At 36.7% G+C, this 15,976-nt stretch overlaps 2 protein-coding genes across 3 annotated transcripts in view; both read right to left on the reverse strand.

Annotated features, from left to right (window-relative positions):
* Positions 1–15,976, reverse strand: part of LOC132104492 (septin-7-like) — a 393,004-nt gene that overhangs the window by 184,593 nt on the left and 192,435 nt on the right. The gene's annotated exons all lie outside the window — the stretch shown is intronic.
* Positions 6,478–15,976, reverse strand: part of LOC132104478 (RNA polymerase II subunit A C-terminal domain phosphatase-like) — a 114,078-nt gene continuing 104,579 nt past the window's right edge. For both annotated transcript variants that reach the window (XM_059509968.1, XM_059509967.1), the window contains one exon: positions 6,478–6,763. In XM_059509968.1, the coding sequence (XP_059365951.1) occupies positions 6,725–6,763 (39 nt within the window). In that variant the 3' untranslated portion in view covers positions 6,478–6,724. The remainder of the gene's footprint in view (positions 6,764–15,976) is intronic.

A 15,976-nucleotide genomic window follows, 5' to 3' on the forward strand; every position in this document is an offset into this window, starting at 1 on the left:
TTACATGTGACACTGAAGGCTGGAGTAATGATGCTGAAAATTCAGCTTTGCATCACAGGAATAAATCATTTTTTTTAAGTATATTCAAATAGAAAACTATTATTTTAAGTTCTAATAATATTTCACAATATTACAGTTTTTATCTGTATTTTTGATCAAATAAATGCAGGGTTGATGAACAGAAGAAACTTCTTTCAAAAACATTAAAAATAGTAATGTTTCCAAACTTTTGTTCTGTACTGTATATATATATATATATATATATATATATATATATATATATATATATATATTTCTTTTCTTTTATAATATATATTGCTTAAACCTTTAAATAGCATAATATAATAAAAATGTGATATTTCAAGGGACAAGAAAAAGCATATTATATAGATCACAAATTCATGCTTTTTGCATAATTTAAGCAGTGGATTGAGAACAGTGCTTCTGATTTCATTAGTCCACTTTTTTTCAGGAAATTACAGCTGTGGGCCATTTTCACTATCTTTATGAGTGATGGTGGGGTAATTGTCTTTCACCATTATTTCTACTCTCGTTTGTAAAGGAAGTTACTGCAGAATTTATTCAATGTTTCGACCACTTTATGATCTCCCACAGCTTATCTACAAGCTCTGCTCTTAAACCACCTCACATGGGCAACATTAAATATTATGTGCAAACATTCAAGTCTTTTATTTCTGAATAATGACATACTGTGGCTATCACTAACACACTATAAACACACTGTGACTTTCCCATGTTTCCCATGAACTGGCCGATCACTTGCCGATAGGACTGGCAGTTGCATCTGATAAACAGAGACAGAGCTGCTCTGTGGATGCTGGAGGACAAACTCAATGAATGTGTCAAACAAACAAAAACCCACAAACACTTCTAAAGTTCTCAACTTAAAATTGCAGTGTAAAGGCATTTAGTCCACTAATTTGTTTTTTGCTGCTGACTTATTCACTAATTATGTAATTTAAATGAAAATTTGCTGAAAATGTAGATGTTAATGAGTCAGGGTTCATACACATCTTTACCAGTAAATTCCAGTCTTTTGTTGTTTGATTAACATTAATGATGGCACAGCTTTATTAGGCTGCTGTCACTTTAAGACACAGATCCAATATACTGATACACGATAGTCTTGCTTTCTCAACAACTGCTTACATTCACTTCAGACAAAACCAGATATTCGATCTGGATTTTTTAACCTAAATGCAATATTAACCCTTAAACATGTTCCTGTGGAGTTCAGCTCCAACCTTGATCGAACACACCTATGAAAAACAGTTAAAAAATACAAGAAATGTCTAAGTCTCAATTTTAGGACACTTAGACATATCATGCAGCGTATTTAGAATATAACATATTTGTTTGCATCAAATAAATCACAGAATTATTGATGATTTCCGCTGTTTTTTATACCCTAATAGTGCAAGATATCCTGGGAGATACAACTCATTAAATGACTTTAGTCCAGATGATATAAAAAATAACATGAAATGATTTTTTTTGCTGACCATTTCACACTGCCTGTTTTAGTGTATATATATATATATATATATATATATATATATATATATATATATATATATATATATAAAACGTTTGTGGGAATTTCCTGCGTTATAAACTCAAAACCTGCAGGAATGAGTAACACTATGCGATGCATGCGCAATCCTGCACCGAAATTCAGGACCTGCTTTTCACTTCACAAGACATTAACTGATGGACTGGAGTGGTGTGGATTATTGTGTTGTTTTTATCAGCTGTTTGGACTCTCATTCTGACGGCACCCATTCACTGCAGAGCATCCATTGGTCAGCAAGTGCTGAAATGCTACATTTCTCCAAATCTGTTCTGATAGATAAACAAACACTAGCTGTGGCCTACATGGCCAGTGGGTAATTACATTTTCAGCTAATTTTCATTTTATTACAATTTCACTAATTATTCTCTTCATAGTATATTTGCTTTTTAAATGAATTTTAAAATGTTTCCCTCATCAGAAATTTCAGTTACTTTGAATAAACACTATTTTAGTCTGTCCAGGAAGCCTGACCTTAAGTAAAAATCATAAACACAGAAATCAAACAGCAAAACATTTGCCTGTTCTTTTCATTTTAGTTCCCTAAGGGAATTGCTACACTGCCAGTGTACATGATCAACAATACACATACACACAGAGCTATTGGCTTTTTGAGCTTCATTCATAGTATTTCCCCAATGGAAAGCGGCAAACTTACATGGCGGAAAATTAGTGATGAGAAGCAATAATTCAGAGAGCTCCATTGATAAAGCTGTCAGTCAAAACATAAAGCAGCTGTTTCTGCTGGACTGTGCTGACCTTTCCCACCGCACAGCCCTGAGAACAGATGAGACAGCAAGAGAAAGGGCTCATGTATACTCGCCACATCTCTGAGAGCCAAACTAAGCCCATTTCACAGCCAAACAACCAGAAAATCACTTTAAAGCCTGTGAATCTGAACGGGTGAAAGTACAGCTTTACCAGGTAAATTAATCTCTCTGGCAGTATCTCACATACAGTAAATATAAAAAAAGAGTGTATTATGCTTCTTTAGAATATATGCCAGTTGGAATGATTTGCATATTTTTTATATACAATGCAATTCCTCTCAACAGCAATAAAAGTTCAAAGCAAGTGGGACATTTTTAAGTGTGATTAAAGTGTCAAAATAATTTTGGGGCCACTGTACATTGTTGCATAAGTAGTTATAATTCCTTATATATTAACACAGCACTGACGTTAGAAGAGAGAAAAGTTGAGACTGCACATTACAGCTAATATTCATCGCATAGATGACAATTAAAAGATTAGTGGGATTACGATTATTCTGGGAAGCCCATTGAGGGATCTACTCCTTAATCTCAGGATTAATACATTGACGTGTTATAAGATTTCAGCACAACCTCTAGACATTCGGTAGAGTAGCTGTGGGATCTGTAGTGATTTACATATGAAGAAAAATCACTGAAACTAACTAATCATTTAAGTCTGGAGTGTTTTCAGACATTTGAGAAACTCATCCACGACTGCACTGTAAATGGGCATCATCAGTATTCCAGATGTGCTGCTTCATAGTAAAGCTGTGTTCACTGCACTGAAAGACTCTTGAGTGTTTCATTGAATGTTTTCGAGTGGGTGGATGAAAGAGGATCATAGAGGCGTCCGGACTGATTTTCTCCTACAGCAAAGCGGCCAGAGTTAAATCACTACTGAAGCAGCACTGCAGGCCTAATGATCTTAAGCTAATTTTACATCAGGGAAATCCTGCAGAAACTATTTCTCTTAGGCACTTTTTTTTAGGGATGCACGATATTATCAGAATGGGCCGATAAAAGCTTAAAATGTAAACATCGGCATCGGTGCACTAGCGATAAGATCACGTCAGCAGTGTCCTAGTTCTTGAAGCAAACTTTTGTCCGAAGGTTGATTTACGTTTGTTTTGGATCACCACATTTAATTTGTGAAAGAACGTACAGAATGCCGCGTCAAGTGTGCGATAAGAGTTAACAATCACTAGCGCATGCAACAGCACCAACAACATCCCCCGGGTCCTGAAGCCCCTCCATTAAGGCATTTTATTTATTCAGGGGGCCTACTTGTAATAAAATATCAAGTAAATTAACAATAAAAAAATAACTTTAAGATACTGGTGTTTCTAAAAATAAAGCAGTAATTGAAGTCATAAAATCACATATCTTTAAATTCTGATTTAAAGGTCCGATGCTATACATACATAAAAATCACAAGCATGACACTTGTAAATTAAATAATTTTATGTACAGATTTATTAATTAATTATGTAATATATTTTTTTTAATTAAGAAAACAAATATAAGGAGCTTTGAAAGATTTTGGACATCTCAGACGAATTGTGGGAAAGCATCTTATAAAGGGTGCATTCCTCATCTGTGTGTGCTAAACACGGTTGGATCCAATATAAAATACTTCATCGTATTCATTGCACTAAGGTCAAACTTTCCAAAATCTACTCCGATGTTGATCCTATCTGTGATTGCTCCTGCAACCCTGGCACATATATTTTGGTTCTGCCCAACTCTAAATGGATATTGGTCTGAAATATTTGCGACAATGTCTCAAGTAATTGGTACAGCCTTACACAGTCTTTTACGCATTGTGTATTGCGCCACATAAACAAAGACATGTCTGCATTTGTGACCAGAGAAAGGATAAACAACAAGCGCTGCTCTACGCTGCTCAAAACTCATGTTTGTATCATATGACCCCTTTAAGGTTTCAAGTGCATCTGTCTAAAAAAAAAAGTTATATTATATAGTTATTCAATGTACAAAGAAAGTTTATTACTTCTAACAAAATAATTAAAAAATTTCTGCACAAGAGAGACTTGGTGTTGTTTCAAAATAAAAGGAAATATATCAAAATCGGCCAAGATGTTTTAGCTCTATGTAAATGTTTCAGGTCACCATTACGGTGATTAGTGTTATCTTTAAAGACGTTTCTTCGATTTCAGTGAGTATATACTAAACTTGTTTTGGTGTATACAGATATAGTTACTCTACTGTATATAAGCTTTTTAGTTTCCTCAAACTGATACAGAAGTTATACAAACTAGGACAGTTCCATCATGTACAGTAATGTTCATGCTCAGCTTAACTTTAAATGTAAGATTATTGAACTTCAATCCACCAGTAACAGTATAATTTTTATTTTATTTTTAGAACTGAAGTTTGCACAGATCTGCTTCAACTGTTAATACAACATTTTTCCTAATATGTTGAGCATATATTTAAGCAGGCTGCCTCAAGTTTTTGAGTTTTCACAACTGATTTCTTACAATATACCATTGAGGTCAGGTTTTTTATTATAACACAATACACTGCATTAAACAATACAAAAATCCCTCAAAGCACTGGTTTATAAAACAAATCTTTATTAAATGAAAAGCATTTTCTTTGTCAAGTATGAAATAGATTATACAAATACTTTACATTGTTGAAAATAACAACATCACAAGGAAAGTGAAAGAAAATCCGTCTGAGAAACCTCTGAGAAACATGTGAAACAGAGTTAGATCTGGACGTCTCATCGTTCAAGCAGCTCGGCAGTAGAAAACCAGCTATATCCAGTGAATTCATGAAACTGGTCTAAGACTGGATGCCTACAGGCCCAGATCTGATCAGTACGTACAGCGATGGTTCAGGGTGGCATAAGAGTCAACAAAACACCCGGTTTAACGCTGCCACAGTGTTCACAGAGTAAAAATTGGCATTTCAATGTCATCTTAGGAGCATTAAGTTTAGAAGTATAAATTTGTAGGTAGTTACAGGAACAGTTCAATCAAACATGACAAGTCTGTCATCATTTACTCTAGCTCATGCTGTTCCAAAGTGTCTCTTTTTTTTTTTAATGAATAAAGGTGCAGAATGTCTGAGCAGCTCTTTTATCTACAAAGAAAGTTGGATTTATGATGTCAAACCCCAAGAACCAGAAAGGTGTCATTAAAAGTTACCTATGCGAGTCATGTGTGCCAGTCCTAATGCTCTGAAGTCATACATTACCTTTATGTGAGGAACAAATCAATAATTTTTCAGTTCACTAAGCTCTGAAAAGCCATATGAAATATTGAAATTTTGCATTGATATCCATTTTGTCCTGTGACCAAATTCCATGATGTTAAACATGACGTTAGACAATGACTTTCCAGTATTTTCCTCATCTAAAGCTATTTTATGGCTTCAGATTATGTAAATTATAGATTTGTAAAGGATATGTAAAGAGCTCATTTTCGACTGTGGCATTAACACTGTATTAATTAAGAAGCTCAGACATTCTGCCTAATATCTCATTTTGTGTTTCTTGCTTCGTAACAACACAAGGGTGAGTTAATGATGCCAGATCTACGCAAGCCATTTTTTTTTTTTTTGCAAACTATTCTTTTAATATGCAAATAATAGTAACATACCAGTTTTGAACCATAATGGATGTTATGTTGCAAGCTTATTACCAATGAACTGATTTTACATTTCACGTTCTCAGCAGTTCTTCAGTTGTGTAGCGGATGTGTGTTTTTTGGTAATAATGGTTGTGGGCGTGTCTAAAAGGTGCTGGTATCCTGGGATTGGTGCAGCGCAGTGTCAGTCACAAAACGACACACAAAACCAAAGGAAAGAGACGACACTGGACACATTCGGACTTCAGAGTTTGACTGCTGGTGAAGACCACAAACACTTCCAAACGTCTCTCAGCTCTCAGCGGCAGACCCGCTTCAGACTCTTTGGCATTCATTACCAATTAGTTGAAATATATTTAATTTCAATTAGATTTATATAAAAATTAATTTTGGTACAGAAACATCAAAGTAAAACATCAGACACAGAAGCTCTACTTCCCACACCTCTATGTACTGTAAGTAAATTCACAATAAAATGTTGGACTTGTCCAACTAAAACTATCTGTACATATCTATCTACTTTGTAAACCCATTCGTTTTATTCACACACACACTTACTTGCGCTGTATAACAGCGACACGAACGCATGTTTTGTCTCAGGTAACACAGAATAGTTCATTTGTATCAACGTCCAGTCAGCTCAGATGAAATCATTTAGCTCCGCCTCCAGCGCAGCGGCCATCTCATCAGCCTCCGAGCTGCTGCCCTCCTCATTGGAGTCTTTACCGGAGCCACCATCGTCATCATCATCATCATAATCAGCGTCATCTTCTCTGGCCTCCTCCAGTTTCCTTTTGTGGCCCCTAAAGATAGAAACACAGAGGCGTCGGTCAGTGATGCTCGTTAGTCAAAGAAGTTTGGAGAGAAAAGCTCATTGGTTCAAAATGGTCTGGTTGCCAGGGTTATGCATGGCAGTGTTGAGTGTTGTTGACAGTGATTGGTTGCGGCACTCTGTCATGGTTTGCAGGCCGCTGGTTCACGTCACAATCTCCACCTGCATCTGACAGGCGCCAGTGGAGTGGATCGATGCCAGGACCCTGAAGCACCACAAAACGAAACAAAAATGCCATCCTAACTTAGACGCCACTCTCTGAGAATAGGTAACAAACTGGTGTATAAGTATGGCTGCTTAAAAGCAATAATACGACAAATCTCATGTCAATCATCTCAATCATAAAATGAGCAAAGTGACCATGTGCCATCAATCGCCATTAAATGTGGTTCATATGATTTGTGCTCTTTATTAAAAGTCTTAAAGGTGGAACAGACTGGAATGCAAGTCATTATTAATCTTCCATTGTAGCTCTTTCGCTTTAAACTTCTCTATGTGCAACATACAAAGCTATGACTTGATTCTGAAAGCACAAATCATAGAGACACATTTACGCTTCATTTATGCCGCTTTTGTGTTTTGTGGTGGAAAGAAATATCTGCCAACACACCCAGCAGTAACATGTTTAGAACATCAGCATTACATGAATGAAAGCCAATCAAACTGACACACACACAACTACCTTGTAAGCAAGTTTTGAAGAAGTCAGATATAATAATGCTCTGGCAGAACTAAATAAGCGCCGGCTGTCATTAGATGTGCTGATAGTACAGACAGCTGCTTTGATCACTGGAGAGTATGTGTGTCTCACATTTAGTGTAATGATGAATCCACTACCACCTACTGATAAAGAACCAGCCCGACCACATGAATAAAAGATAAAAGCAAAGGAAAGACAGAAAATCGAAAACATTAGGAAAGAAAGTCAACCTGACAATAAAGCAGACACCTGTGTTTGGTATTTATGGACTGTACAGAAAAAATGAGGCTCTATGTTGTGTTCACATCATTTCTGTATGTGTCCATGTACCTAGGAGAATTAGAAGAAACAGAAACAGGAAGTTTGTCTCAAAGTTCTGGAAGCTCTTTCACTGTGCACTCAAACTGCAGACGTTAGTTTAACAGTGATTCATAACACCACAGAAAGTCCAGTCTTACATCTTCAGTCAAACCACAGACCAAAGCACATCACTGTTATTCAGACTGCTGTTATTCCCTTTTCTTTATGTGATATTTAATGTGGTTAAATCTGAAATCAGATTTAAGTCAGAAGTTGAAGTACAGATATGCATATGGGAGATCATTGTCAAAGTTATCATCATTATCATTAACTAAAACTATTATGAAAGTGAAAATTAGTCAACAACAACATATTCATTAACTACAAAAAAAAATGAAAAACTAAAGTATAAGAACAGATTTACATAAAAATGACTTTAGTTGCTCCATATCTCAAGTCTAATGTGAATCACTGTGAAGGCAACACAAATTAAATTAAATGACCTTAAATCTGGAACATATCTTGAAGTTTTTGTTGTTCTTAATTTTAACCTTGATGTTTTTTTAGATTGTATTTTGTTCAAAATCCTGGGTTATTATTTTCAACCCAAATGCTGGGTTGAGTCTTTTGGGTCATTTTTTTTTAGTGTTTGGGGAGATTTTGTGTTACTGCGATACGGGTTAGACCACAGACTGTATAAAAACTGAGGCCAAAGTGGGCGGAGCCGGCCATCACCGTCTTGGAAGCGGGTCACCACGCGTCACTCCTGGCTAATTCACTCAAGTGGCCACGCCCTTAACTATGGAGAACTTTAAGGCTTAATATAATTTAAACGGAGGAGTTATTTATAAAAATAAAATCAACCCACTCACAGCTGTCATGAAGGGCAAAATTAGCTATATAGACCAAAACCACATTTTGTACCAGGCTGTAAGCATTTTTTCAGCTGTAAAGTTGGGCATTTTAACATGGGGGGTCTATGGGATTGACTCCCTTTTGGAGCCAGCCTCCAGTGGCCAGTCAGTGAGCTGCAGTTTTAGTCACTTCCGTGTTGGTTTCAAGAGAGAGACCGGAAGGTTGTTGCTTGGGTCTGAAGTAACCCAGCGGTTGAGTTATTTATTGCTTCGATTTTGCGTCCTCTTCAGGAGTGAGCAGATCTAAGCGCCATTGAATTGATGCATTTCTTCGGTAAAATACAGGTTTGTGTACATTCTATTTTATCAATAAAAGCATTACTGTGCTGTCAAATGTTACATTTTAAGCAAATCAAAACAAGGGGGACCTAAACGAGTGTCACATTGGTGTTTTTGCATGATGGGAGAGCCTGATGCTTTGCCTAAAATAAATGATTTTATTCATAAAGGTACACATGTTGACTGACATGGAAGAGAAGAAACTGTTGAATAAAGTAGTTATTTTTTGTTTTCTTTGCACACAGAAAGTATTCTCGTAGCTTCGTAACATTACGGTTGAACCATTGATGTCACATGGACCACGTTAATAACCTCCTTACTTAATTTCTGGGCATTGAATGTTTCAATTGCGTTGCTGTCTATGCAGGTTCAGAAAGCTCTTGGATTTGACGAAAATATCTTAATTTGTGTTCTGAAGATGAACGAAGTTCTTACAGGTTTGGAATGACATGATGGTAAGTAATTAATGACAGAATTCTCATTTTTGGGTGAACTATATATATATAATATAAAAGAGCTGCACGAATCTAATACACAGGCACACATCTGTTTTTCTCTCACTTTTTACTTTAACTTTAGACATAACCAACGACATTCACATGTAAACTTTTTGTGTTTTGATCATCTCAATCAAACACTAAAAGTAACTTAGTCCAGTAATCAAGTGCTATTTGACAAGCTTTTAGTGTGTGCGTGCTTCAGGTGTACACAAAAAGTGCATGTCGTAACAGCACATTAATGAAATGATTAACCGGCAAGCCTTTAAAGCACATTCAAATAATGTACTTTTGTGATTGTAAATAATGGCAGTGTCCCATAAGTGTAACTCTATGCTTAGTTGAAGGGATAGTTCACTCTCAAATTAAATTTTGGTATGTTTTAGCTTACCTCAAGGACATCCAAGATGTAGGTTTCTCTGTTTCCTCAGTATTTCCCATTTTGATATTTTTAGGTCCAACCGTTCTTGTCTGTCACTCACATAATGGATGTCTATGGTCACCACCTCAAAGAGCATGCACAGAGGAGTCAAAATTAAACAATTCCCCATCATAAGTACACATTGATGACCTAAGACACGAAACGAGCGGTTTGTGTAAGAAAACGAACAGTATTTATATAGTTTTTACCTCTTGTACACAACCACGTCCAACTGATCTGAGTGCGCGATTGCTTTTTTTTTTTTACAACCATATTTATTTGAAACAGAATACACAGACCAAGTACTCAGGAGCGATCCGCTGCAGCAGCACGTCTTCAAGCCTCAGAGACAGAGATCTCTTCAAAATTGGTGGTGTTTTAGTAGCAAGTGTTGTGAGATGCCAACAGAAGTAGAGAGCATATGTTGTCACGAATGGAACAACTACAAGATGACGAGAGGACATTGACAGTATCACATCACACGCCTGCCTGACTGAAGATCCTGAGTTTTCTCCGCTGTTGAGACCCAGCGTTTTGCACGTTGTGTTTAGTTTGGCACGTATAAACTGGAGGCAATGTCCAATGCCAGAGGGACCCAATGGCATGCTGTCAATAGAGTGAGTAATGTGTTGTATTTTTATTATAAACGCAATGATTATAGGGTGCATTACAACATAAATTTATTACAATTACTGCATTATATTTCAGACAGTGCAGATTGGTGGCGTAGCGTGTGGTAAACAATGAGTGATGTACACGCGCGAGAGATCGCTTCCGGCGCTTTCCGCGCTTGCCCAGACTAAGCCAGAGCGCGCGCGCACGTCACATCGGGAAGCACTCGCGAACTCAGATCAGTTGGACGTGGTTGTGTACAAGAGGTAAAAACTATATAAATACTGTTCGTTTTCTTACACAAACCGCTCGTTTCGTGTCTTAGGTCATCAATGTGTACTTATGATGGGGAATTGTTTAATTTTGACTCCTCTGTGCATGCTCTTTGAGGTGGTGACCATAGACCTCCATTATGTGAGTCACAGACAAGAACGGTTGGACCTAAAAATATCAAAATGGGAAATACTGAGGAAACAGAGAAACCTACATCTTGGATGTCCTTGAGGTAAGCTAAAACATATCAAAATTTAATTTGAGAGTGAACTATCCCTTTAACATTCGATATGAATGTATGTGGCATTGTTCAGTAGATTGAGAACTGCAAATGATAGAATGAGCATTGTATCGCGATACTACAATATTTCTTCAAAAACAGATCGTGGAGACATTTTAAATGTCCACGGTCAAAAATTGTAATATCGCAAACCCTTAATTGCTAATTTGAATGAAAGAAATGCTTGAACAGAAAGGCAAAAATTTTATTTTTTTGTGCAATAGTGGGATCATGACCCTGTAACAGCATTTGGAGAAAGACAAATTAATGTTTCTGCTGACAATTGTTACACCTGAACTCAACGCTGACCAAAAGTAAAAAAGGTTTGCATGAAACTGCATCTTCAGACTACAAAGAAATGCTGTGCAAAGGAAGGAATATCCCCGTTTCTTACGTTCTGTCTCATTACCTCAGTCTCTCACTGTCTACAAGAAACAGATTACGCAAGCACAAAGACTGCAAGAATGAGAGAATGGGCTTGTGGGAGGAGGATGTGACTGCAGAAACTCGGCCGGCTCAGAGTTTGTTCCCTCTGAATGCACCTGGAAGATTTAAACAGGCCCTCATAGCCAAGAGAAAGATCTAGAGAAAAAGAAAACTGACGAGGAGAGAAAGACAAAAGAGAAAGCATAAGACAGAGAGAACAAAAGCACAACACCACCATTAAAGAGACGAAAAAGGAAAACGGTTTCATAATGTCTTGCCCTCATGTCACTCCCAATCTGTATTTTCTTTCTTCTGTGGATCTCAAAAGAGGAAACTGAAGAAAGAAAATCATACAGGTGAGTAAACAGGAGTGTATTTTTTTTTTGCTGAACTATCCTTTTAAAGCCACAAAAGAGGCAGTCTATCGACCCTGAAGGTTTAGTGATGTGTGTTCGACTGAACCCGCAAGGCTTCATTCTCATATGGCCGTGTTAAGCACCATGATGGGCAGTATTGACTGAAGATGGAGGGGGTAATTGATGGTCGCACATGCATGTAGTGGACCATGCTGGTCAATAAGTGTCACGTTTTGTCCTGATGCATCTTCAAGTATCAATGTGAACATGATGTCAGCCTAACGGGTGAATGAGGTGTGAATGTTTCATTCAGACTGCATTCAGAAGATCGTTTCATACATTATGGAGTTTGTTTACAGTAGCATTTGCAAACGCAGACCGCACACAGTTAAGTTCTGTGGCCCATCAATTACATTCTGTTGGGACCGCAGCTTGAACTGAAAAATGGTTTAAAGAGAGATTTTGTCTCAACTAAGCACACGGTACATAAAAAACATTCTGAAGAGTCTAAAATGTACACAAAAAATGAGATCATTTTTGAGAATGAGAATTTGTGATCAATAAGATCCCTTCAGCTCATGAAGTCTGCATTTATGTGATCCAGAATACAGTAAAAACAGTAATATGTGAAACAATTACGATCTTTCTATTGTAAAATAGAAATCTTATCAAATGTAATTTATTGCTGTGAATTTTAGCATCTTTAATCTGCACATGATCCTTCAGAACTCAGTATAATATGCTGATTTTCTGCTCAAGAAAGTTCTGATTATTATCAATGTTGAAAACAGTTGTGCTGCTTCATATTTTTGTAGAAACCATTTTTTTTTTTCAAGAACTGGAGATTTCAAAAGAATAGCATTTATTTGAAATAGAAATCTTTTGTAACATTATGAATGCCCCTGCGGTCACTTTTGATTAATTTAATGCATCTTGAATAAAAATATAAATGTCTTAATATTCTTATACTGATACTGACACCCACCTTTTAAACATCAGTATGATATTAAACTCCTGAAAGTTGACAAAACAACTGCAGATACAAATGGATCCTTTATTGATTACATGACGATATGTTCCCATACGCAACTGTATGAACAGGATATATGCCAACGCAGGAAAAATGATTCAAGAATTTCATCTGGTCCTTTAAATGGTCATTCTGCGTCCACTGGTCTGGATCAGTGGATGCTCTTTAAACAGCAGAATGTCAGACAGTGCTCTATGGTCCCCATTACAGCACCGCAGCACACAGCAGGAGGCTCGTGGACTGACCTGAAGCTTCGATGGCTCGAGGCAGCTCTATGTAACAGATTTAAGGCTCAGTGATTTTAAGATGGCTCTATTAACTTGTAATTAATTAAACCACACAGTCAGAGCTTCTGATGGAAAAACATAAGAAATAGCACTGCTTTCAGTGCAGCAAAAGGATAGTATGAAAGTTTTGGGTCAGTTGATGATTCAAGTTTTTCAACAACTACAGGTAGTGGAAAGAAGTAGTAGGTAAGGAAAGGGTAAGCATGATGATTGGGTTTACAACACACTTTTGGATAAGTAATGTCACTCATTTATCCCCTCTCTCTCCTGTCATTCTGCTATGTCATTCTGAAGTCGATGAAAAGTAAATGTAATGACCATAAACTGAAACTTTTTTTTTTTTTTTTACACTTCATTACTACCCTTTAAATTCATCCATTTGGGGTTAAAATAAGTAAAACTTAATACTTTTATTCATAAAGGAATTATTAAATTGATAAATAATGACAGTAAATACATTTATAATGGTACAAAAGATTTCTATTTCAAATAAATGCTGTTCTTTTAAACTTTCTATTTATCAAAGAATCATTACAAATAATAGGAATACATGTTTTTTGAGCATTAAATCATCATACTAGAATGATTTCTGAAGGATCATGTGACACTGGAGACTGGAGAGTAATGATGTGGAAAATTCGTCAATAAATGACATTTTAACATATATTACAATAGAAAACAGTTTAATAACATTCCACAATATTTCTGTTTTACTGCAATTTTGATCAAATAAATACAGCCTTGGTCAGCACAAAACATTAAATATCTTGGGGCTGTTAAAAAAAAATCTTAATAACCCCAAAACTTATTGAAGTATATATTTGTAGCTTTTACTACTATGGTATATAGTGACATAAAAAAATATCACCACACTAACAGATCACAGAGAAGCAACTCGAATCACACTTGACATGCTGCCAGCGCTTATTAATTTAAAGCAACTTAAGAGAGTAAATCTTTCATCTTAACACTGCTCATCATAAACCAATTAATCTCTAGCCCTGAAAACATAAAACACCCATAAATAAACCAAACAGCTATAAATCAGGATTATTGACACCGCTCTCATTAAGAGTTTAATGTAGGACTCGTGATTGTTCGCACAAAACCAAAGTGTGACCTGTAACGAGGAAACTAAGCTGATCTGCATTTCATAACTTCACATAAATATGAATCAGTGAGTACTTTTCAGACATAATTTACAGTCAGATAACAAAACAGCTCAAACATCAAACAGATTTAGATAAAATAAGTCATCTGTAACATGTAATCTTTATATTCCCAATCTTCTAGATTGAAATGTATAGTCGTTGTTATTTGTAAACTGTCATTTTTGAGTGATCGATCTATGGCTTTATCATAAAAATGAACACAGTTTTGTTCATATTGTGCTTTGGTAGAAACAAAACTTTGCAAAAAATGATGTTCAGAAGTGCACTGCACAGAGAAACGAGAGAAAGTGAGAGGCTGATAAGAGAAGGAGGAAGTCTGTGCGCCTCATCATCTCAACAGTTGCTCACTGTGTTTAATCCATCACAGGTCTGTTCTGGGAGCCTATTCAAAGATCATCCATTTACCCAGAAGCCCCCGGACGCAGCGGCAGTGATACATCAATTACAGCATGCATGAGAAATGCAGCTGCACTCATCTGCATTAAGATGAAAAGTCACCATTTAACGACAATTACAAAGTAGCCAAGGAGTGATTACAGTGAAATTTCTCATCTATCTGTATTTAAAATACAAATGCACATTTCCACGAGGAACCTTGGATATGGAGAGCATTGCTCGCTAGCACCTTCATTAAGCAACCAACAGGCAAATGTTTCTGCCTCATTAACTTCATAAACATGCCATTCATTTACATGCTAGTAAAATCATCATTACGGAGGAAACGGGTGGAAGGAGCTTCTAAACGGATCTCTTGGGACATCACGAATCCAAATCCTTTTTAATCGACATTCACTTCATTCGCTGATTGTTTCCATGGAGAACGGACCCGAGACATGGGCAGCGCTAATCAAATCAGATTGGGAAAGAGTATACCACACTCTTTCTCTGGCTCAATAAGGCTTTAAAATCACACTGGGCTGTTCAGGGAGTTCTGATGGATCCATTAAGAGTGCAATAATGGGTCTCTTCTGTGCCTTATTCCACAACCCATAATATTCACCAGCTGAGGAGATTGAATGTAAAACAGCACCTACAGGTCTGTTACCATGGCGTTAAGTGGCGGCCTTACGAAAATCCTCTGAAAACCGCTGGAGGAACTGTACAATGTGCGGATGGGTGAAGGCTTATGAAACTCAAGGAAATCCATTAGCAGCAATGCTGTGAAAGCACCATCTTTAGAACAGGGTTGACAGTATGTTTGTTCTGAGAGTTTCTCTGTGCACTCATTTAACTTGATTTCACCATGAAAGTCAATCACTGTTTAAACAAATGTAATAAAATCAGAAGAATTATTCTCATGTTTCGATGCATAACTAGTTATTCATTTGTCACTTAAGTCAGGCTATTTGTCCCATCGGGCAAGTAAAATTCTCGAGCCATTTTTCAGTAAACTTGGTGTTCGACTGGATTCTGCTGCGGCAATTCTCTGATGCTGCGCAACTACAGCGGGGAAAAAATCCCAGTCTGTCCAATGATTGTAAACAGCCACTGGGTCCATCAGACTGGAGAAATCTTTGTGGTAATGTGAATATTTAAGACTTTTTATGGCCTTTTTTAAGGAAAATAATACTATTGCAGTATGAGCATCAAACCAAACCAATTATTTTGGGTAGGGGTCAGTTAATTATGATTTCTGA

This window comes from Carassius carassius, chromosome 25 (assembly GCF_963082965.1).
Source record: "Carassius carassius chromosome 25, fCarCar2.1, whole genome shotgun sequence".
Taxonomy (NCBI): domain Eukaryota; kingdom Metazoa; phylum Chordata; class Actinopteri; order Cypriniformes; family Cyprinidae; genus Carassius; species Carassius carassius.